Raw genomic sequence first — 24,164 nt, 5'->3', positions numbered from 1 at the left:
CAAGAGAAACAATTACATTGACTAGACCAATGGTGTGATTTGGGGGTGGGACGATCTGTTTTTTTATTTATTTATTTTTATCAACAGCAGACAGTGGCTTTTCAAAGGACTGTTTAGAAAATGTTTTTTATTTTTGCAGTTCTGTTTAATGGCAGAATCATGCAGAAATTACATACCTCAGCTTTAATATTAAAATAAAGTTGCCAAAAAAATGTTTTATATCACATTGTGTGTGTGTTTGCAAGTAAATACATAAGCATGGTTATGGTACCACCACAGGTTCATTTAGCTAAAAAATTGTAAATTATAAATTTCTTGGGGTCTTTGGCAATGCCATATCTGAGCAAGAGTTAATGTCCGACTGATGCTCTTTCTTGCAGATGCTCCAAGTTCAGTGCTGACATTTGACATTCTATATTGATGTTAGGGTAAAGGCCAAGATTTCTGAATCAGTGTCAGTGAGGAAGGCCGGCAGGTGAGAGGGGTCTTATCAGTAAGCGTCAGTCCTCGGCAGTGGTGAAAAGAGTACTGTTTAGGTTTTTTTCTTTACTTAAGTAAAAGTACCGCTACTGAAGAAACATTATGAATCAAGTAAGAGTAAATACGTAGTTTGCCGTAAAACTACTCAAGTAATTGCTTTACAAGTTACTTTATGGAAATTATATATACAGTATATAGTATGTACACTTCCACTTTTAGAACACAAAGACATTTTTGTTCTTGAAAGAAATGGATGCTTCCATTCACCAAGGATGCCTTAAATTAATAAAAAATAAACTCTGTCAAAATCATTAATTGCCAATATTATTACAGTTTGAAATATTTGTTTTAAGTGATATTTATTCAATTGTATTATTTACCTGTGATGGCAAACATATACTGTGTCACCTATTCTTTACAAAAGCATTATAAAGTGCTAATTTGGTACTCAAATAATTTTCTTATTATTAGAACAATTGAAAATGGTTGCATTACCAAGCAGAAATCACAGTACAGTTGGTTCTTTCCCCATTTGCTGAGGTATTGAGTTCTTACAAGTTGCTTTACACTTGCAAGTCAAATTTTGGTTTTAAAAATAGGCAAAAGAAACACACTTCTTATGAAATTCTATTTGTTTTAGAGAGATGAAGGCTATTACATGCATTCTGTTTTGAAAAAAGAATCTCTAACCTGATAGAGAGGGAAGCGGACAGCCTTGATGCACAAACAAAAAGACAGATTGCCGTAAATCACAGTCTCTAGTTTGAGAAACAGACTCCTTACAGATCCTGAACTAGCAGCTTCCAAATGCCAAAGACCTGCATTGCTGCAAGAGGATTCTTGGACAAACAGACAATTTTGAGTATACAACATTTATTTAAATAGAAATAGTCATTTGTAACATTATAAATGTCTCTAAATCATCTTTAAACTACATAATGTGCATTGTGACTGAAACACATTCCTATTTCAGGTTTATTCTCATTCAAGTATTTTAGCTATTAAGTTAACATACTGTACAAAACTAATATAATGTGATATCATAGAGGAAATATATCCTCTATGATATTGCAGCAATTATCCAGATATGGAATGAGATTATTAAGCAAATGATAAACTCCTGCATGCCAACTGAAGTTAGTCAAAAATAAACATTTCACACAGTGTTTAGTGAGAGATATGATTGATTCAAACACTAACAGTGGTTGTTCTGTATATGTATTATTGTATTACAGTTGTAATAATAAAGTCTTAATTAACATTATGGTTAAGTAACATATAATAATATTATTATTAAGTCAATTGTAGCATTTGGTTTTATGATGTTTTGTGATTTTTCATATTTTCATAAGATCCATCCCTTGTGCACTTTTGGCCTCTAGCGGGTGAGACAGGGCAGGTAAGTACAGTACAGCACCTTGAGCGAGAGTGTTACCTGCTAGGACAGTTTATTTTGAACAAGAGGGGCGAATGGTTACGGAATTTAATGTGCGAGTGCAATACCAAACTGATGTGGATTGATAGAATTGGAGAGCCCGTCTCTGTACACGATGGTGCGAGGAACTGGACAGCGGAAAATAATGTTAAGTGAAAAGTCAAAAGATGATCACAATGTATTTAATTATAACTATATCAGATATTAAATGTACAGGAACTCGTGGCGTGGGGAATGTTTGCCCCATATTTTGAATTTCTGGTATATTTTTGTCAATTTCTTGGGTCCCCTTTAATTTCCTTCACTATTGGCATCATTGCATATTTCTAAGGTATTTAAAAAGTTTGTTTTAGACATATAGTAGCAAGTAAACAAGATATCCCCACATATATGTCAAACTACATTGTGTTAATGTTTGACAGTTAAATCATTGCCTACCTTAAAAATAAGTGAAATTTGATCAGAGGTTAAACATGTTCAGACGTTCCCTCGTACCTGAATGAACGGCTCCTTTCCAGATAAATTAAATATGCAGAAGATCACAGTGTTACAGTTCTTTTATAGTGACAGGGCAGAAAGTCATGATGCTGTGCTCTGGAGGCTTCCGTTGTGCCATGCACAACACTTTTTAGTTTATAAACAGATTTAGCACTTATAACGTTCTTCTTCCCAAAAATCTGAAATATTATGTATTTTTTGGTACTTTGTAATTGTGGTGAAAAATAATTGTAGCGAAGTTGAATACTTAATTTTTAATGAACTCTACTATTATTTATTTATACTTAAAGTTGTAAAATGTGATAAATGTACTGAAGTAAATTAGTTTTAGTTACTTTTAGTTACTTTCCACCTCTGGTCCTCTGTGTGTAATAAGGGAGGATTTGGGCTTAGCTGTATCAGATGTCGACTCCTTCAAAGCAGATCCTATCACACAGCCTCAGCGGGATACTCAAAAGGCAATAGACCATAAAAGCACTACACAATCTGAAGTATGCACACACACACACACACACATATTTTTTGTCTTCTTCAGGGCAAACAATTGGAATGGTTCAAACCCATTGAATTTGTAAACATTTAACTTGACATTTTGAGGTGTTTAATCAAACCAGTTTGATGGTATAGAAGCAAATGTGTTTCATTTCTAAAGACACACATACACTGCAGCTGCACAAGAAACACTACATATCCTGGTTATCTCTGTTGCTATGTTCCAGGAAGGCATCCATTACTTAAACCACATATGAGTGCTTTGATTGTAGAGGCGTTTTAATGAATGAAAGCTCTTGCTCTGTTGAAAGCTGCTGGTAAACTGTGTTTGGTGAGCAGCTGGGTTGGTGATAGTATCTATGAATTTGCTTTCCTGCAGACAGAGAGAGACATATCCTTATACTTTGAGGAAATCAGTCTGTTTATACTCCCAATCACAGTAACAGTGTGTTTGTTGAGATAAAGTACTTTGTTGAGAGAAGTGGAATTGAGAACAGTAGCCAGAGTGATCTTGTGTCCTAAATCTGTGCTACTGTATGCTGCCCTCGTTTGCTTCTGAGCAAATCCTCAATTACTGTAGTTTTTTGTTTTTTTCAGCTCATCCTTAGTCTTAATATCCAAGTGCATGAGGTCTAAATTACATCTTGTCATTTACCAATGACCCCTCCCCTTTCACACATTTTAAAGCCTTAAAGGAAACCATTTATCGCCATTTTATTAAAGATTCCAATAGTTAAATATTAATAAATGGCTTCTTAAGGTGTGAATTGCACATACACATTAAGGAGTATGACACTTTGTGAGACATTTAATCATCATTATCGTGAAAGCCCTAAAACAGACAATGAATCTTCATAAGCAGAATTATTTACACATTTCATAATCGTGACAGCCATAACAACAACATTTAAATGTTTAATTTAGCAAATTGTTATGGTTTTCTAACTTCAGATTATTCCTCTACCTCTTCCAAACTTGATTTTAGGTAGGGTGAGAAGTTCTTTGGCATTGTGTTCTGTAACCGTGTTAGACCATACATCTTATGATGTTAAATCCCTGTGCCTATTCAAACCTTCACTTCAAAGTCTTAAAGAACCCCTTTATCAGGGGGAAAGATTGAAGGTGTATGTAACATCTAACCCCTCTTTCTCTCTCTGTCTCTGCCTTTTCAGAATCCTTTCCAAAATGTGAACCCAAGCTTGAATTACCCACTCACACAGGTAGGAGACTGTAAAGTTTGAATTGTTTGGTTGAGCTCTATTCAAGTATGCTTGTGTTTTATGTTAACCTTTAACTTTTACTGTTATTGAGCCATAGTAGTTTTATGGTTGTTTTATTCCCTGTGTTTTGTGTTGTCACTGGGTTGGTTTGTGAAAGAAAGATGTTTCATTCATTCATTAATTCATTCATTCATTCAAGTTTGGGGTCTCAAACTCTTTTGCACAATGTTCCAAGTGTAAGTGTGCATTTGTTTTGTTTGACTCCATGAGCACTGGTTAAGTCTGTGGGATTCTGAATTAATTAATCTTTCAATTATGGCTGGTTGCCACAGGTCATGACTGGTTTCAATATACCGAAGTCTGGGTTCCGAGTGTAGAATATGATATTTAATCTCTGCGGTTGTTTCTGTTAAGAAATAAGAACTATGGAAATGTTTTAAACAACACAGATCTCATTTGGACTTTAACTGGTTTAATCTATTGATTCATGTAAATGTGTTTGTTTGTTTGTTTGCTTTCATTAAGTCATGCTGCATTGGGTTTCTGTATATGAACATGTTTTGAACTCTTATATTGTACTTATGTTTATGTAGATTTTAGATTTAGTAGAAGTGCCAGTAACTTCAATTGTATGATTGTGTAAATCTTGATTTACTTTGAAAATAGCCTTTATGTGTTAAGTCTGCTGAAGTTTAATCAGGAAGGCATTTATTTTTATTTATTTATTTTTGTATCAGGAAGCCGTGAGGTCTGTGGTTGTTTCGAAGTAACTACACTTGACCCAGTTATGTCTAATATTAGTCGAAACATTTGCATATCCAAAGACAATATCTTCATGCTATTTAATTCACTAATCTAGTTAGTAAAATCTTGGCATATCTGTGGTTGATCATTTGACTATTGCAGTAATACTTTTCACAGATTCTTCAAACCTCAAGCAATAATGCTTGTGGCACAGTTGTTATCTAATTGGTTCTCAACTTGTGATGTTACAGTATTATTTAAATTTTTTCTGATAACACCCCAAACAATAACTTTTAATCCCAAGTCCCAATAATTAAATGCAGTAACATTTAGGAGTAAGAATATAGATTTTTCAATACATTGCAATCTTTATTTGAACGATACCAAAATAGATGATTTAATCCCAAGATCTATGCAATTAAATGACTTGCATAGTTGACCAAATTTTGCGACTTAAAATATCTGTGATTAGCCAGTTGCTGGTTAATTTTCAGATCGAGTAGTCTTGTGGCAAAGAAGTTCAGCACAGGGATCATTTCACTGCGTGTTGAGTAAAAGTGTGGTATCACTGTTTATTGTGTCCAAAGACAAGATCTACACAATCCATTTGTCATTAACAATTATTCTTATCACACATTGCACAGATGAGGACCCCATTCTCGTTAATATGCATTCAACCAATACACTTAGACTTTCACTGAACTGCCACTATTCTTAAAGAGATAGTGCCCTCTTAAAGAGACAGTGCCTTCTTAAAGAGTTGACAGTGCCTTTTTAGCACATGTTCTGCGTGTCAATATTAATACTTGAAAATATTACAAATTCTGAATGTAAACAAAAATCATGTAACTGTGTGTATATACGCTTTCATTTTCCTTAAACACATTTACCATTAATACAACATAAACCAGGGTAAACACTTGTTGGGAGGGCAGAAACTTTGTAATGTATCCATACAGCTTAATTACACTGAGGCACAAACACACACAATAGCACTTCACTGTCAGTGATAAAATGATGGAGAGTTTTCACTATCACCAATATGCAATGAGACGGTTTTGTCTGCAAGCTTTTCATGTGGAGTTGAAAGAGATGATTGACACGGGCGTTGACGCTCAGACACGAATCATGAATGTGACTTTAATATTGCTGTTACAAAGCGGATATCCAAATCTACCAGCAGATTGATATTCTGGAGGAGGAGAGTTTGAGAGGTGTAATGCCCATTGCAATATGCAACCTATGCAGAGACTAATTATTTCAATTAGTATTTTGAGCTTTCAATTTCAGCATTTTCAAAATCTGCAAATAATTGCGATTATCAAAAAAAAAAATTATATTAATAGTGAATACAAATTTTAATCGACTGACAGCACAAATATACTGTATATATAAATTCATATTTTCATAATGAAAGTGAAAAGAAATCCCTTTACCCTTTATAATTAGCAGCAATAGCTGATAGAGTATTTATTTTATATGTACCGCAAGCAAAATGGACATTATAACTGAAATATATGCAAATGAATCAAAAGGAATTGTAAAATTTGTATAAAACATTTGTATAAATATCCAGCCCTAGTCATGTTGTTGTTAACTTAAAATCTAATACAAACCAGGTTTCTGGAATAAATTCCTGAAATGAGTGTAGAATTTGAATGAGTTTGGAATGCTGGTTAAATTAAGTGATCCTCTTTATCTCTGTGAAGTTATTTTTACAGCAATGATCTAAATCAGTCCAATAAGCATGTCCAAAAATAGCTTTAGGTGTACAACAGCTATTTGTTTCTGCTCAGTATATTTCATATGGAACCCCAGTTTGTTATTAATTTCAAGCTGTCTTTCATGATCAGCTCTTTAATGACAGCTGAAGCTAATAAATAATGAACACAATGTCCTATCATAGCAAATCAAAATCAGTCTGACCATTTTTTTCTTCACTGATAATGTCTCCACTGAGAAGAGAGGTTGAAATTTACTGAGAACGAATTGAACCCACTGATAGCATTGTTTATTTGCACATTGTACAGTTCACTTTTCTGTTAAATACTGCAACCATAAGTGACAGAATATAATTATGTGAATGAGCTCTTGAGTTTTCAGGAAACAATTGAAGTATATATATTTTTTTTTAACTCATGAGAACGAACGCTAAAACATATTTAAACCTAAAATCGAGCAAATTCGATTTTAGGTTGCTGATTGTACTAGGCGAGCAAGCTCTGCCCTGTTCCCAGCAGTGGATTGCTCTGTCTCTAATTGGAGACTGAAGTGTATTATACCCATGCCGTGATGTGCCGGAATCTGGTTAGTTCTGAGGTCCGGAGGGAGACACCAGCACAATGGATGTCTCCAGAGGAGGTCTTTGTGCTGTCTGCCAAAGTCTTCGACATGCCCTTCACCGCCAATCAATCCCACCATAACTACTGGCCTCAACCATACTCGATGGTTTCAGACATTCTCTAGTGCACAGAACCTCACGGGTACAAAACACCTCTTCCTGACAGATACACACACATATATATACTGTACACATCCAAACACTCTGGTAGGCTTCGGTCCAGAGCAGCTTTCAAGCAGGTGATGTCTTATACAAAGATGTTCACTTAGTCTGACATAGAAAGGCTTGTTTTTCGAGGTTGAACGGAGGTTAACAGAAAATAATTTGTGGTCAGAAAGGTCAGTTTAAAAAGGGCAAATGTTCAGGGAAAAACAGCCCTTTAAGATTAATGGGAATGCTGAATGACAGCTTTTTCTATATATTATAGATCTCCTTGGCTCAAACGAACAGCAATGTGGGAGTTCCAGAGCCACAGTATCTACACTTTTCAGGGAAATCAACCTACATATGTTTGGTTTACTTACCAGTTAAGTTGTCTCTGCACATTAAACTGAAAATATTTTAATTTTGAAAAGGTTACACTGGACCACACTGGCTAGAGACATCTTCCCATCAAAAGCATTTATAAATAGCTGACCGAGTCCAAGTAGACTGTTTTCCAGGTTGCCTCTGAAATAGGGCCTGCAAGTAAGTGTTGGTAACGTCAATTTGAGTTTAAAGGGATAGCTCACCAAAAAATAAATGATCTTATCATATACTAACCTTCATGTGTTTCCAACCCCGTATTTCATGCATCGAAAGTGGCTAGTGATTTATACAACCAAAGCAATGGCAGAGGGGAAGATTATCGATGGAAGACAATTTGGGACTAATTTTGTGATACTTTTATATTTAAAGATTGACAGTATAAATCATCATCCACTTTACTTTTATGGAAAACAGAAGCTCAGACATTCTGCCTTAACAGCTTCTTCTGTAGGGCTGAGTAAATTATGCCAAGAATTTGAAGTTTCATTGTACCGTCTGCTTTAATGCAGTTTTGTAGCTGAATTTTTGACTTATTTGTCTTACCGTGCGTTCAGACCAGAGGCGGCGAGAGCGTCAAAATTCGCTCTGGCTGCCCTGTCAACAATGCTATCGAAAATTCATGGATGCTCTGACGTATTTTAAATAGGCGGCAACGTTTGTTGAGAATGCTTGGTTTTGTGATCTATATATAAAGGGGCCACAAAACATCCAGACATGTCGACCGGTATCTTTTTGACGACATATCACAAGTAGCATATATCTTCATGAAATATTTTTATATATTATTATATAATATTATATAAGCCATAATATCCACTTCATCAACTCACCTGGCACACTAACAATTTCAGACACCTTTGTCCACTCATCGTTTTTTTATTTTTATTTATATCCCTGTAAGCAAACAGGGATGGATCAAATATTACGGGAGAACCCGCCACGGCAATAATCAGATTCTCCTCCATTTAGTCTTCGGAACTAATGTTTGGTGGGAACCAAAGTTTACACGGTTGTGTTCTCTAGACTTCGCTAGTGCGGAGCACGTGCTCCGCTCTAGCGAAGTCTAGAGAACCGCGTCAAAGCTCATTGCCATAATGTTGGCTGCACTTGAACTTTCCTCTGATGCCCACACCGCCCAAGACTCTCCGCCGAGAGATGCTGGCTGTCATAGAAGATGAATGACTTCCGGTCGATTTAACGCTCTCGACGCCTCTGGTCTGTACGCATGGTTATATGATGTGAAATTGACATCTTTCATGCAGCCAGGGCTGGACTGGTAATCTGGCATACAGTGCATTTTGGGGCCGATCAGGGGTGGACTGGCCATCGGGAGAACTGAGCGGGCTGGTGTGTCAGCCGTGAAACGGGCCGAATGGGCCACGATAAGCGAAAATGAGCCCCCTCGTTATGCAGAACGGACCACAAAGCCGCACCGCGATATACAGAAAAGGACAGAGCTCAACAAATTTTGGGACAGTTGCTATGTAAAATCCTGGGCCGATTTCTCTTCCCAGTCCAGACCTATATTCAGCTAATGCACAACGGTTATATGCTATATTGTGAAACTGGATGTTTTCTTCTTGAAGTACTTTCTGAGCAACTAACCAAACGGGTTGTTACCCAAAGTCTCCCCCATCTTCCATTGGTTGGACAAAGTGTAAATCCAACCCCATTTTTTTCTCTAAATTATAACATAGAATATATTGTACATATCTCCTATATACAGGTCGACCAAGATGAGTTTTTTAATGGCTGATGCCGATATCCAGAGAGCAGAGTGGTCAATAGGCCATTATAAAGCTGATATATCACACGTATATAATATAATAGTAAATGGCACACATAAAATATACAGAAATTGTCTAAAAATTAAATGACCTTTTATTTAGTATTATATTTACTCAAATTTTCACACAAAAATGTAACTGTAAAAATAATAGAAACATTTTTAGATGGTAGGAAGCAGTTTCTTTTTTTATTCCCATTTTAGTTATTGTTTGCGCATAAAGAAATTGTAATACATTAGGAAGAAGGAAATATCATCAGTGCACACAAAAGTCCAGTAACCACAAATGGTATGTCTCATTAGCAATAATGTCAAACTAATTCATATACAGCACAATGAATATGACATGTACTTATAGCACAGGTGAAGCACTTTTATTTAGAAGCTGCTCTATTGCTCTCATGCAGAGCCAGTACAACAAAACAAACTGTGATTGGTCATTTACATGTTTCAGATGGCACCTTCATGTGCAAGCAGGCGATTATCGGTGCAGTTGAGGCTTAAGAAACCCATCGGTCAAATAGGAAAACGTATCTAAATTGAACTATACCAACTATCAGCCGATACATCGGCCTCTGCGATATATCGGTCGACCACTACTCTTATACAGTATATTCATTCATTTTTAAATAATTCATCCGTAACAACATTGCTATACCATTTACTTGTCATGTCTAAAATAATTTTGTTTCCAAATAAATGTTATAATCTCGTGAGGTACTGTGACGAAGCAGTTCACTCTTACACATTGAGAACGCAACTCCATATGTTCAGTAATATATACAGGTATCTTTGCATTAAAGAAACAAAGACAAAAGTGATTAAATCATGAAGGAATAGAAGACACATTCAACTTGAACCTAAAATTGAGTTATTTTTACTTTTCTTTAGGCAGCATTAACTGTATTACCAAAATGCAATACAAACATATTCGATAAGAACACACATTTGGCAGCATTTTATTAATATTATTAATATATTTACATTTATAATTGTCTTTAGTTCTTAATTTGTATGCTATTAGTAATTATGACCTTGTTGCTGAGTACTGATACTTGCATGATGGCAAATGGGGCCGTTGGAGTTTGTAAATGTTTGGATTTGGAAAGGTGGTTATATATAAGATTTTTTAATCACTTCATTATTTTAATAGCTTTTTTTACATATTGCCCAGCCCAAAATGGAAGTAAAATTTTTCACAAAAATGTGTACTCAATTTCATATTGCAACATGTCACCTATTGATTGTTTGCATATTTGTTTGTTTTTGAGTAGTCTATGTGTAATAAAAGAAAATCATTGTTTTTTAAAATAGTAAATTATTAGTTTGTGGTATGGCTCATTTGAAAAAATGCATCAACCTAAAATAAAAAATTTACTCACTAATGACAAAAGGTTCCCGACCACTGCATTAAACCATCTTAGATTTCAACAAAATACCTATATTTACACTGGCAGCCAAAGGTTTGGAATAATGTACAGATTTTGCTGTTTCGAAAGGAAATTGGTACTTTATTTCACCAAAGTGACATTCAACTGATCACAAAGTATAGTGAAAAAACAGCACCATCACTATTTGAAAAAAGTCATTTTTGATCAAATCTAGACAGGCCCCATTTCCAGCAGCCATCACTCCAACATCTTATCCTTGAGTAATCATGCTAAATTGCCAATTTGGTACAAGAAAATTACTTGCCATTATATCAAACACAGTCGAAAGATATTTTGTTCATTAAATTAAGCTTAACATTGTCTTTGTTTTTGTTTTTGAGTTGCCACAGTATGCAATAGAATGGCATGTCTTAAGGTCAGTATTTGGTCAAAATGCCAAAAAAGAAACTACTTTCTCTAGAAACTCGACTGTCAATACATTTTTATAGGAATAAAGGCTATACAATGGTTGAAATTGCCAAAAAAACTGAAGATTACATACAAAGGTTTACACTACAGTCTTCAAAGACAAAGGACAACTGGCTCTAACAAGGACAGAAAGAGATGAGGAAGGTCAGATGTACAACTAAACAAGAGGATAAGTACATCAGAGTCTCTAGTTTGAGAAATGGGTGCATCACATGTCCTCAGCTGACAGCTTCATTGAATTCTACCCACTCAACACCAGTTTTATGTACAACAGGCCCTATGGGAACAATAACAAATATAAAAATCTTTTGAAACCGAAAAACAAAAAGAAAAGTTTAGAGTGGGCAAAGAAACACAGACATTGGACAACAGATAATTGGAAAAGAGTGTTCTGGATCTTAACCCCACTGAGGTTTTGTGGGATCAGATAGACTGTAAGGTGCGTGAGAAGTGCCCGACAAGACAGCCACATCTACGGCAAGTGCTACAGGAAGTGTGGGGTGAAATGTCACCTGAGTATCTGGACAAACTGACAGCTAGAATTCCAAGGATCTGCAAAGCTGTCATTGCTGCACGTGTAGGATGTTTTTGATGAGAACTCTTAGAAGTAGTTTATCCACTTTCGTGAATAAATGTACCAATTTCTTTCCATAGGAGCAAAATCTGTACATTATTCCAAACTATGGGCCGCCAGTGTATATATATACAGTATATATATGTTTTCCTGAATATTCCAGAAGGCAGATGGAAAAGTTTAAAAGAAAAAAGAGATTTACTGGACAATTTACGCATGAAATTACATTATGTAAATGGCTCTCCCTGCTGTTTACATAGCACCATGCAGTTAACGCAGTGTGGGTGTTTACTCAACTTAAACAGGCAATATAATTGTCCTCCGAGGATTTTGCTTGGAATTGCTCTAAAGATGGAATATCACGCCTGCATCTCGTTTTCTGAAAGTCTTCAGGGTGTTGAGACATTTTATTGGCATTTTTGACAGTGTATTAAAGCTTGATGATGATTGTGTTCTTCTGTATGACCTTGCTAATGTGATATAGAGTTAAATTCCTGTCAATTTACAGTTGCTTGACACAAATACATTAAGGCCATCAGTGGTCTTGGAGTTTTAAATACCAAACATCTGAGAAGAAAAATGGAGTTCACTTTGAATGTATGAGATTCAAAACCTAATTCAAGAAATTCTGAAATAATTAAAATGTTCACTCTTGTAATGTGTGTATATATATATATATATACAGGTGAAACTCGAAAAATTAGAATATCGTGCAAAAGTTCATTAATTTCAGTAATTCAACTTAAAAGGTGAAACTAATATATTATATAGACTCATTACAAGCAAAGTAAGATATTTTAAGCCTTTATTTGATATAATTTTGATGATTATGGCTTACAGCTTATGAAAACCCCAAATTCAGAATCTCAGAAAATTAGAATATTACATGAAATCAATAAAAAAAAAAAGGATTTTAAATACAGAAATGTCGGCCCTCTGAAAAGTATAATCATGCATATGTACTCAGTACTTGGTTTGGGCCCCTTTTGTATTAATTACTGCCTCAATGCGGCGTGGCATGGATGCTATCAGCCTGTGGCACTGCTGAGGTGTTATGGAAGACCAAGATGCTTCAATAGCGGCCTTCAGCTGTTCTGCATTGTTTGGTCTCATGTCTCTCATCTTTCTCTTGGCAATGCCCCATAGATTCTCTATGGGGTTCAGGTCAAGCGAGTTTGCTGGCCAATCAAGCACAGTAATACCATGGTCATTGAACCAGGTTTTGGTACTTTTGGCAGTGTGGGCAGGTGCCAATCCTGCTGGAAAATGAAGTCAGCATCTCCATAAAGCTTGTCTGCTGAAGGAAGCATGAAGTGCTCTAAAATGTCCCGGTAGACGGCTGCGTTGACTCTGGACTTAATAAAGCACAGTGGACCAACACCAGACGATGACATGGCTCCCCAAACCAACACAGACTGTGGAAACTTCACACTGGACTTCAAGCATCTTGGATTGTGTGCCTCTCCATTCTTCCTCCAGACTCTGGGACCTTGGTTTCCAAATGAGATGCAAAATTTGCTCTCATCAGAAAAGAGGACTTTGGACCACTGAGCAACAGACCAGTTCTTTTTTTCTTTAGCCCAGGTAAGACGTTTGACATTTGAAGCCCATGTCCAGGACCCGTCTGTGTGTGGTGGCTCTTGATGCAGTAACTCCAGCCTCAGTCCACTCCTTGTGAAGCTCCCCCACACATTTGAATGGCCTTTTCCTGACAATCCTCTCCAGGCTACGGTCATCCCTGCTGCTTGTGCACCTTTTTCTTCCACACTTTTCTCTTCCACTTAACTTTCTATTAATGTGCTTTGATACAGCTACTTTGAGAACATCCAACTTCTTTTGCAATTACCTTTTGAGGCTTTCCCTCCTTGTGGAGGGTGTCAATGATGGTTTTCTGCACAACTGTCAGGTCAGCAGTCTTCCCCATGATTGTGAATTCAACTGAACCAGACTGAGAGACCATTTAAAGGCTCAGGAACCCTTTGCAGGTGTTTAGCTGATTAGAGTGTGACACTTTGAGCCTACAATACTGAACCTTTTCACAATATTCTAATTTTCTGAGATTCTGAATTTGGGGTTTTCATAAGCTGTAAGCCATAATCATCAAAATTATATCAAATAAAGGCTTGAAATATCTTACTTTGCTTGTAATGAGTCTATATAATATATTAGTTTCACCTTTTAAGTTGAATTACTGAAATTAATGAACTTTTGCACGATATTCTAATTTTTCGAGTTTCACCTGTGTGTGTATATATATATATATATATATATATATATATATATATATATATATATATTACAATGTTACATTAGATGTTCCCAGATTAAACTAGGCTTTGTTTTTAGTTAGCTATCATTTTTACACCTTCCAGCACAGCATTCACACAAGACCTAAAAACACACCACACTGCTGCCTATTCCTCGAGAGCATCCATGCTTGTCAGCTGAGTCCATGTCTCTGATGCTCAGATCACCACGATCTGATCAGCCCTGCCCCCAACCGCCCCACTTACCAATCACGTCCCAATAAGAATAGCTCTTGGCCAATGGCAAACCATGAGCTCATAAAGGGTTCTGTCACAGAGCTGCATGCAGGAGCCCGTGTATTGACTGTAAGAGTTGAGAGGGAAGATGGCAGTGAAAGGGAAGGGAAGAGAGGAATTCTAGCTCACTACGAACCGGTTCCATCAAACCTGGCCTTCCTACAGCAGCCAAGCCTGTGTGTGTGTGTGTGTGGCTGAAGATTTGTGCTGGATGGTTTGGATGAGGAATAATGGCCTTGCAGATCCTCTCTGCAGGCATTTGTAAGTGATGTTTCTGTGATACCTGCTGTGACTGTGCAGTTTGTTGTGCCTTTTACTCAGTTTAATGTACCAGCATATCTCGGGACTACGTTTGGATTCCAGCCACTCTGTGTCTTGATTAACATTTCAAAAACAGCTCATCGTTGATTACCCATGATGATGCCCTATTTCAAAGACAGCACACTTGCTGTCTGTTTTGGTGCGTCTGGATTTTGGATTGTGAAATGTCTTTTAAATACGTTTAAATGCTTTATATTTATAATATTTTTTTTTTTAATCTAAACAGTGTTTTATATTATATCAGCCATATTATGTTCAGACTTGCGTAAGTAACTAGTCTTTGCTGGGTTCCATGTTTTCATTGGCTTAGGCTTCAAATGCCTGAAGGATATACTGTGATGCGATTAGATACCGTTAGAGTAATTTGCCTATATGATTTCCCACTCTTTTTGACAGTTAGCCACTGCCACATGTTTTGAGTAATGCAATAAAATCTCAATGCATTGTGAAACAGATGTTCAATGTATGTACTTAAATGCTTTAACGAGCACAGTTTGTTTTGCTTGTATTGACGTATTTCCTATTGGAACAGGATGTTGAGGTGGGAGATATCAAATAGCTTGTCCTTTAAAAAATAAATCTGCTGACATATTTTTGTTCATGTCATAGATTTGCAAAACAACATTAGACAACTTTAACCATGGATGAAAGCAATGAATGATTCCAACCAATACTTTTGCAACCAATTGATGGTTGGGAACAATGTTGGGGAGTAGTTAACTATAAGTATCTACACTACTAACGTAAGTACATTTTTCAGTAGCATTACAATAGCTTAGCAATGATGTAGCTTTTCCAGTAACTCGTTTTTTCCAATGAGTAGCAATGTAGCATCACAAAATGCCGTATTTGTCACAGTGAATTGTGAACACAGCAACGGAGCCGAGGAAGTAATTGGGAAAACCAAATTATTGAAATTAATCGAGTCTTTCGGACAGGTCATAAAATAACCAATTAAAGTAAAGATTCCTTTATATGTTGCGTTGGGAACTCTGATTCACTTTAGTTAGTTGGTTCTTTCAGACAGCTCATATAAATGAACTAAATCACATAAATGATTTGCTGATTCCTGCGCAGCCTTAAAGGGACTGTTCCTTCTTTTGTTTAAGTTAAATATTTGGTTTATTACTACTTAGTATCTCCATATTTGGATTAAAAAAAATTCTAGTTTAATTAGTATATATTAAGTATAAATGTTTGTTCAAATTAATTTTGACACCGTGATTGTTTAACCCTTATGAAAATGAACCATAGTTCTACTAATTAAACATGGCTTTACTGTAGTAATATTATATTAACCACCTCAATGTTGTATGGTTTATTTTGTGGTCACTATGGTTTTACTACAAAGATCATGTTTAAACTATCGTCACTGTTGTAAAACCATGGTTACTTTTCATAGGAAATGTCACCCTAATAATAATATATTACTGTATATTTATCAGGTGATAATATGACAGATTGCAGAATGAAATAATGTAATCTGATTGTTATATATCTAAAATTATTTTCTTTTTATAATAGTTTTAAAGTAGTTAGCTACTTTTTGTTAGTAGTTTGTTGTATAGCTAACTACTTTTTTAATAGAATTGCTTGACTGTAGTTCAGTCATGTAAACTCTCTGAAAGATTTAGTATGTTAATGTGGGTATGACATGTTGATAATATATTGGTATTGGTGCACTAGATATGATTCACTGCTGCTGCTGCAGAGCAAGTACAGAGACTTGCTAATACTAGAACATACACGGACATACTGAGTCAAGCATGTGCACATGCTGCTGCTGCTGCACAATTAGACAAACACGAGACATGCATTGAGCATGTATGACATGCTGCTGCACAAATAGACATACATACAATCCCCATGTAGCTTATCTAGACCAGTGAAGCTGGGGTGGAGTAGGGTTTAAGAGAAAACTCTTGCAGCACCCTGCAGTGAAACCACGTTTATCTGGTTTATGCAAAACTGAGCTATTTAAATGATTATTTAAACAACGAGGGAGACACAAGTTGATCGGCTGCCCGATTACATGTCAAAGGAGCAATCATCTTACATCATGCTAGCCGATTGGCTTAATACGTCACATATGAGCAAGCCAATTTGTTAACAGATAACAAGTTCAAAGAACTTATCAGCTTGCACCACATAGAGTAACATGCTAAACTTCAGTGATTTCAACTACTTTAGGTTGTGAGTAGCTAGCTTAGGAAGCTACAGTTTTAAAGTAGCTTCCCCAGCACTTGTTGTTAAAGGATATAAAATATGAGCATTATTGTAAGTATGAGTGTTGGTATTTATATGACAGGGCTAGGGACATTCTCAGAGTGCATTCTTTGGATAAAAATAAATAAATAAATAAATAATTGTATACATCCTTGCAACAAGCCAAATATCGGAACATTTAATACTGTAATGGATCCCAGAAGAATTGCCATACATGTGATTTAGACATAATGGAGTGAAGGCCTAGCACCTGTGTTGTTGTTTTTTTTATTTTGTTTTTTTAATCAGACCTTATCTTGGCACCTGTTCCTCAAGGTGGTTCTTTGGAGACACTCCAACTCCCTGTCGACAGTGCAGATGTCTTGGCTAATCTTGAGATACCCTAGAGAGCAAATGAGTTCAAAACACAGTGCATCCGTCTTAACATTCTGTTGCATGGTGTATATATATATATATATATATATATATATATATATATATATATATATATATATATATGAAATGTGCGAAAGGAATCATCTCATTACAGCTGGTCATGACTTAATGGAAGACCCTCCAGGCAGGAAGTAGATTGACCCATATTTCAGTGATATACTGCAGTTAGTACAATAAAATATTCACCACATCATCTGCAGATGTTTTTGCTCCTGCCTTTTAGTTGTGAAATTAATTTAAATTCCTTGATGAATGGGTTTTCATTTGCTTTCCATGTTCTTGAGATACAATGGTTAAATGCTTTGGGAAACTGGGGGTTAATTGTGAATTCTCATCTCAGGAAATTCCACAACCTCATGGGCTCTAAATATTTTACAATGTTGTCAATATTCATCCATCTTTTAGAGGAAATGGTACAAATTGGAGACACTAGTTGCCAAAATCACCAGAACTTCTCAAGTAACATTGTTGAAAGCTCATTCTTTATGATCACTCTTCGTGCTTCATGTGTTTTTTGTTTTTTTTGTGTTTTATTTTCTGCGCAAACATGTATAACATTTACATTTACATTGACACATTTAGCAGACGCTTTTATCCAAAGCGACTTACAGTGCACTTATTACAGGGACAATCACCCCAGAGCAACCTGGAGTTAAGTGCTTTGCTCAAGGACACAATGGTGGTGGATGTGGGGTTCGAACCAACGACCTTCTGATTACCAGTTTACCAGTTATGTGGTTAAGACCTACAACTAACAGCAACTAACAATTATTTTGATAATCGACTAATCTAACGATTATTAGAATGATTATTCGACTACTCAGTCGATTATTGCAACGATTAATCATTAGCTCTTAACCGACTATTCAGCTTGTGCCTCGACTTAAAATGTTGTGTTGAACCGGTTCCATTTATTTATTTTTTTAATAGCAAAAGTGTTTGACTTTCATGACTTTTCATATGCATGCAATTTTCCACTGATGTAGACTGAATGCTGTACTAAAATACTCCATCAAGGATGCGGTTCTGCTGGTAAGTGCTGGTTGACCAACATAGCCATGGTTTTCATCAGCAAAACCTAGCAGGTCTAGCTGGTAGACCAGAATGATATTTGGATTATTCATGAACTCTCCTTACATCTACAATGTAAGTCTCCATGCAGCTTTCCATGTTAGTAACCACTTCAATTACATCTTTGATTTAGAAGAGTTTTGTTGTTGGAGTATGGTGTACTTGGCAACTTAATACTAAAGAGATTGCTAATTAGTTCCATGTTTTTGTTATTTTGGCAACAGAAGAGGCTAGTGTGTAATGTAGTTCAAAATATGGAACAATATACAGTGCATGCTGACACCTGCTGGGGGGACACCTGTCTGCAGTTGGTTAAAAACTGGAGACTGGCCTCTGAACGTCAGATTTTCAGGATCTGAAGAGAATATTACACTTGTTGTGCAAAATGATACATATCATAATAAATGGACTTGGATATGGTATTTTAAATAAAATGGTATTTAAATATACATCTAAAATATGTTCAATGTTTAAACACCACTGCAGTTTCTTCTTTGGTGTAAGTTTTAAAGGAGTGTCCTCTTTCTGAAGTCTATATTTTGGAGGGTTTCAGGGTGTAGTTTGGGCAGTTGTGGTAGTGCGCTGTATGTTTGCATGGAAACCCAGTTTAAAAGACCTGCAATTATCAAAATAAGAGCAGTGTTTCCAAAATTAGGAGCTGCAGCTGCATGCCCTCTCTCTCTCTCTCTCTCTCTCTCTCTCTCTATAGTCCTATTTTTCAATCTTTATACAGACATTTCGAGTAAAATAAGGAAGCTTTTGCTCTTTGATGATGCTGTGAGATTTATAGGATTGCCAGGCTCATTAATGATTTAGAGTTTGTAGCTTCCTGGTAATGGAATATTCTACCGGGTTTGTAGCACCGTGTCCAAAAGTCTCTTTTTGATGTTTCACTGCATGTTTTTGAAAACAACAGTGAATTTAATGCATTGTGGATGCTCTGGAGTAAAACACTTGCTCGGCCTACACTTCGGATGAATGTAGATGATATCAATTTCACAATATCAGTGTTATAAAGAAGCTTCACAGAGAGTTCAATTAGACACACAGACAATGCAGTTTTTGTTATCTGAAAAACAAATATATTTTTCTGACAGAGAGGTCAAATTACCCACCAGAGTGGGTAATTGAGAATAAATGATGTGTAGTGGTTGACCGACATGGGTTTTTCTCTGGCCAGTGCCAATAAAATAGGGATTTTTCAGGCTTGAAAAAGTAATGGGAATTAGTTGAATTTCAAAAAGACGTAAAAGACATGGAAATCTTTATAGAGAATATACTTTTTTCTATTTATGCTGTGCAGAGTTTATTGCATGGAAAATGGTCTTTGTGAGTGCAATCTCTATACATTAATTTTTTTAAATCCTTATCCAGTAATTCAAATGACTGGAAAATCATGGGGAACTCATGGAAATTCATTGGTCTAAAGTTGTGGGTACCCTGTACTTATAGAGCATGGTGCCCAATGACTGATATAATGGTTTAATATTTTATGTGTAATATAATAAAAGTATAGCAAATGTAAAATTTGTAAAATGAGCACTTGTTTAATATTTACTTATATCTGACTAAAAAGAGACATTTTAAAACAGAAAATGTTCCAGAGATGTTCATAGATTATGGAACTGACACAAGGGGGAACTAAAACTTCTTTAAATCGTCCAAGCGGCAAAGTTATTTGTCGATGCTGATAATCTCAAATTGGCCATATATCAACCAATTAATCGCTTGGCTGGCATATCGGTCTGTCAGTAATTATTTGCAAATTGGGAAGAGAGATGGGGGGAGGCAGTGTGTGTGTGTGTGTGAGAGAAAGAGAGAGAGAGAAAGAGAAAGAGATAGACAAACATGTGGAATTGAGGATCTATTCACAGTGTCACTTGAAAGTCCATCTTGAACACACAACCAGAGCACTAACATAAGAAATAACATGACTGCATTTATCATGCATTATATGCTGAAAAACAGAAACATACTGTGGACCCACTACATTATGTTAGTGGGATGAGGCACCAGGACTAAAGGCTTTTGTCAACTGGAAAGATTTGTTGAATACCTCAAATCCAATGAGAATTGATTAAGTCAACTGCTTTGACAATTGCCTTAAAGGGATAGTTAAATAAAAAATGATCAAATGTTCAAATTCTAACATATTCTTAAAAAAATGTATTCGACAAATTAACAAAATGACCGCCAATGGCCAGTCACATTTCAGCACCTTATATCTCGTATTGGGAATGGCCGAGGGTTATGAAAATTACTATACACCTGCAGGGTGTCAACTTGAAGCTGCATATCAAATTTTGTGACAATCGGCCACACAGTCGTGGTATAATTAGCTACTTTGCGTTTTGCTCATAACTCCGGAATCATATAGTCTAAAAGCGAATGGGCAGCAAAGACCATTAGTCCTAGAGACTCCAAACTTGGCAGGATGGTCCAAAATCCCGACTGCTATTCACACACATACACGCACACAAATCTGACTCTAAGTGGTGCTGTAATAAGCACTTTTACATTTTAGCTCATATCTCCACAAACATGAGGCCTAAAATCATAATTCATTTTTTCCTCTGATTCCTTGGGTCAGGCCCTTCAAAATGGCTATCTCCGATTTCATTTCTGGCATTTTTTTTAATAAACCTACTTTTACTAACTCCTCCTTGACCGTTTGTCCGATTGGCATGGAATTTGGTATACATCATCTACAGCCCCCCCTTACAAAAATGTGTTAATAAAAATTCGATAAGCTAACTTGTTCCAAAGATAGTAGTATAAAAATGTCCTTCGGTTGAATGTGATTTGAGTAATTGATCAATATCTACTCAACGCAACTCGAAACGTAACCAAACTTGGTATAAGTAGTCAGGAGGACATTTTGAAGATGTATGCAAAGTTTTGTACAATTATGCCACTAGGGGGTTCTACAACTAAAAAGCTGTCGTAACTTCGTAGCCGTGTGAGTGACAAAGTTTAAATTAAATATGCATCTTCTTTGGTTCAAATGCTAACATTATTCATAACATCTATTCGAAAAATCAACAAATATGTCCACCAGCAGACAATCAAGTTTCAGCACCTAATGCCTCGTATTGAGAATGGCCGATGGGGATGAAACTAAGCCTACACAAAGCTGTATCTAAACTTTGGTGACAATCAGCCACAAGGTGGTGCTATAATTAGCTAATTTGCATTTGTGTGAATATCTTCAGAAAGGTATAGGATATAATATAATTCTAAGCTTTTCTGAATCCATCAGTGCCCCCAAATGATATGGTCACATTAATTTGATGTGGTTTATATCATCTACAGACCCTCCTGACAAAAATCTGTTCAAAGAATTTCGATATGTCAAATTATTCCGAAGATGTTTTGGGGGCATGGCATGTGATGACTTATTAGCCTGTATCTTGTGATCCCAGTTTTCAAACTTAACAAATTTTTGTGCACGTGTACAAGAGAGCATTCTGATGTATCATGGCAAGTTTCATTTATTTTTTTATGCTAGGGGGCGCTGTAACTTAAGAAAATGTTTCTGTGCTCAATGCAATTGAAATGTCACATCAAAATAGCTGTGTCCACAGCATTCGCTGGATCTTTTCTGTCAAATTTGATAATTCTGGTCATCTCGCCATATATGCTTGGTCCCCGACAATCACTTGCTATGAATGATTCATTTTGCATCTGACATAGGTTGCACACAAAGTAATGAACACTATTCCATATTCATTCACAGTTTTTTGTGTCTCATCAAACTACACAAAATTTTTCTTCTGTCATTTCTCTTTTTTATAGGCTCCATTACAATTTGCATATATGCAGTATATAGTATGCAAGATTAGGATTAGTACATCAAAATGTGTTATAGTATGCTGAAACAGTATGTGAAAGATACCCGGATGGAGTGCTACTTTCTGTGGAAGTATGCATCCATCCATCCATGCTTTTTCTTTTATTTTCATCGTCTTTTGGCTTTTTATCTTGAAAAAATTTGGGAAAGGCAAGTTTTAAGAGTTTTGGATGCTGGGGCTAAGCATAGCTTTGACAATAATCAATGTATTTCTTGTTATAAATGGATATTTTTTCCCCTTTTTTAATCAAAGAATCAATCATTTTGACCAAACAGCCTTTGTTGCCAAGTAGATTTAAAATGTTTATAGCAAGAAAAACAAAACAGAAACATTTTGTATATTCAAGTCATGTTTTAAACACTGTTGTTTTGCAATATGAACATAAGGAATAATGGTATTTAATTGGGGTGTAGCAATAGACAAATTTTCTTGATGTATTGATTACCTATCCCTTTTGATTTATGCGCATTGATCTAGAATCGTTATTGTTTGTCAATAGGTTTAAAATGCAAAACATTTATGCAAAATGGTGTACAATATTTTTAAATGTATATTATTAGTTACATGTGTAGTGTGGTTTTCTAATGCACCTCGGACAATGCACCCTCACAGCTTTCCCGTCAAAGAACCATGCTGCGGAGGTCATTTGATGCCATGCGAGGATCAGATGTGTACGGCGAGATCTGCGCACTTTGCTAGTTTTAATACTTTTAATGACATAAACTGGAGAGATTCGATACACTCTGGTCCATAACTGTTCCATGAGGACAATATGTTATAGAATTCAAATTAAACCTTTAAGGCCTGAGCCCAAAATTATGTGCCAGAATATGACATTCATATCCATATTCATAATACATAATACACACCTGAACTGTATATACCATATTGAAGAGAGGAAACTTAGAGTGTATTACATTTTGTGGTCAATGTAGAATAGCAGACAGATTAGAAATATAATCTATTGTTTAAAAGTTATAACCATTCTAGTGATTCGTGGGAAAGTGGAATAAAACAAACATTTAGAATGTTAAGACACATTTCACATGACCACTCCTCAAAAACTCCTTTTGGGCACCTCCATCCATCCATCCATCTTCAACCGCTTATCCGAAGTCGGGTCGCGGGGGCAGCTGCTCCAGCAGGGGGCCCCAAACTTCCCTATCCCGAGCCACATTAACCAGCTCTGACTGGGGGACCCCGAGGCGTTCCCAGGCCAGTGTGGAGATGTAATCTCTCCACCTATTCCTGGGTCTTCCCCGAGGCCTCCTCCCAGCTGGACGTGCCTGAAACACCTCCCTAGGGAGGCGGCCAGGGGGCATCCTTACCAGATGCCCAAACCACCTCAACTGGCTCCTTTCGACGCAAAGGAGCAGCGGCTCTACTCCGAGCTCCGATCTCTAAGGGAGAAGCCCGCCACCCTTCTGAGGAAGCCCATTTCGGCCGCTTGTACTCGCGACCTAGTTCTTTCGGTCATGACCCAACCTTCATGACCATAGGTGAGGGTAGGAACAAAAATTGACCGGTAGATCGAGAGCTTTGCCTTTCGGCTCAGCTCTCTTTTCGTGACAACGGTACGATAGAGCGAGTGCAATACCGCCCCCGCTGCCTCGATTCTCCCGCTCCATTGTCCCCTCACTCGTGAACAAGACCCCGAGGTACTTGAACTCCTTCACTTGGGGCAAAACCTCATTCCCTACCTGGAGTACGCACCTGTAATAATAAATTGAGATTGCATCTGAAATTGAAGGACACAAACA

The 24,164-nt window shown here is 36.5% G+C and overlaps 1 protein-coding gene across 1 annotated transcript in view; it reads left to right on the top strand.

Annotated features, from left to right (window-relative positions):
• The first annotated feature begins 14,715 nt into the window (after positions 1 to 14,715).
• The window catches only part of triob (trio Rho guanine nucleotide exchange factor b), a 168,925-nt gene continuing 159,476 nt past the window's right edge, over positions 14,716 to 24,164 (top strand). Inside the window, exon 1 of the mRNA XM_052143761.1 lies at positions 14,716 to 14,761. Coding sequence (XP_051999721.1) covers positions 14,731 to 14,761 — 31 coding nt within the window. The 5' untranslated portion in view covers positions 14,716 to 14,730. The remainder of the gene's footprint in view (positions 14,762 to 24,164) is intronic.

The sequence above is a fragment of the Xyrauchen texanus genome, chromosome 15, assembly GCF_025860055.1.
Source record: "Xyrauchen texanus isolate HMW12.3.18 chromosome 15, RBS_HiC_50CHRs, whole genome shotgun sequence".
NCBI lineage: Eukaryota > Metazoa > Chordata > Actinopteri > Cypriniformes > Catostomidae > Xyrauchen > Xyrauchen texanus.
Note: the sequence above shows the minus strand (reverse complement) of the source record. Positions and strands in the feature narration are given on the sequence as shown.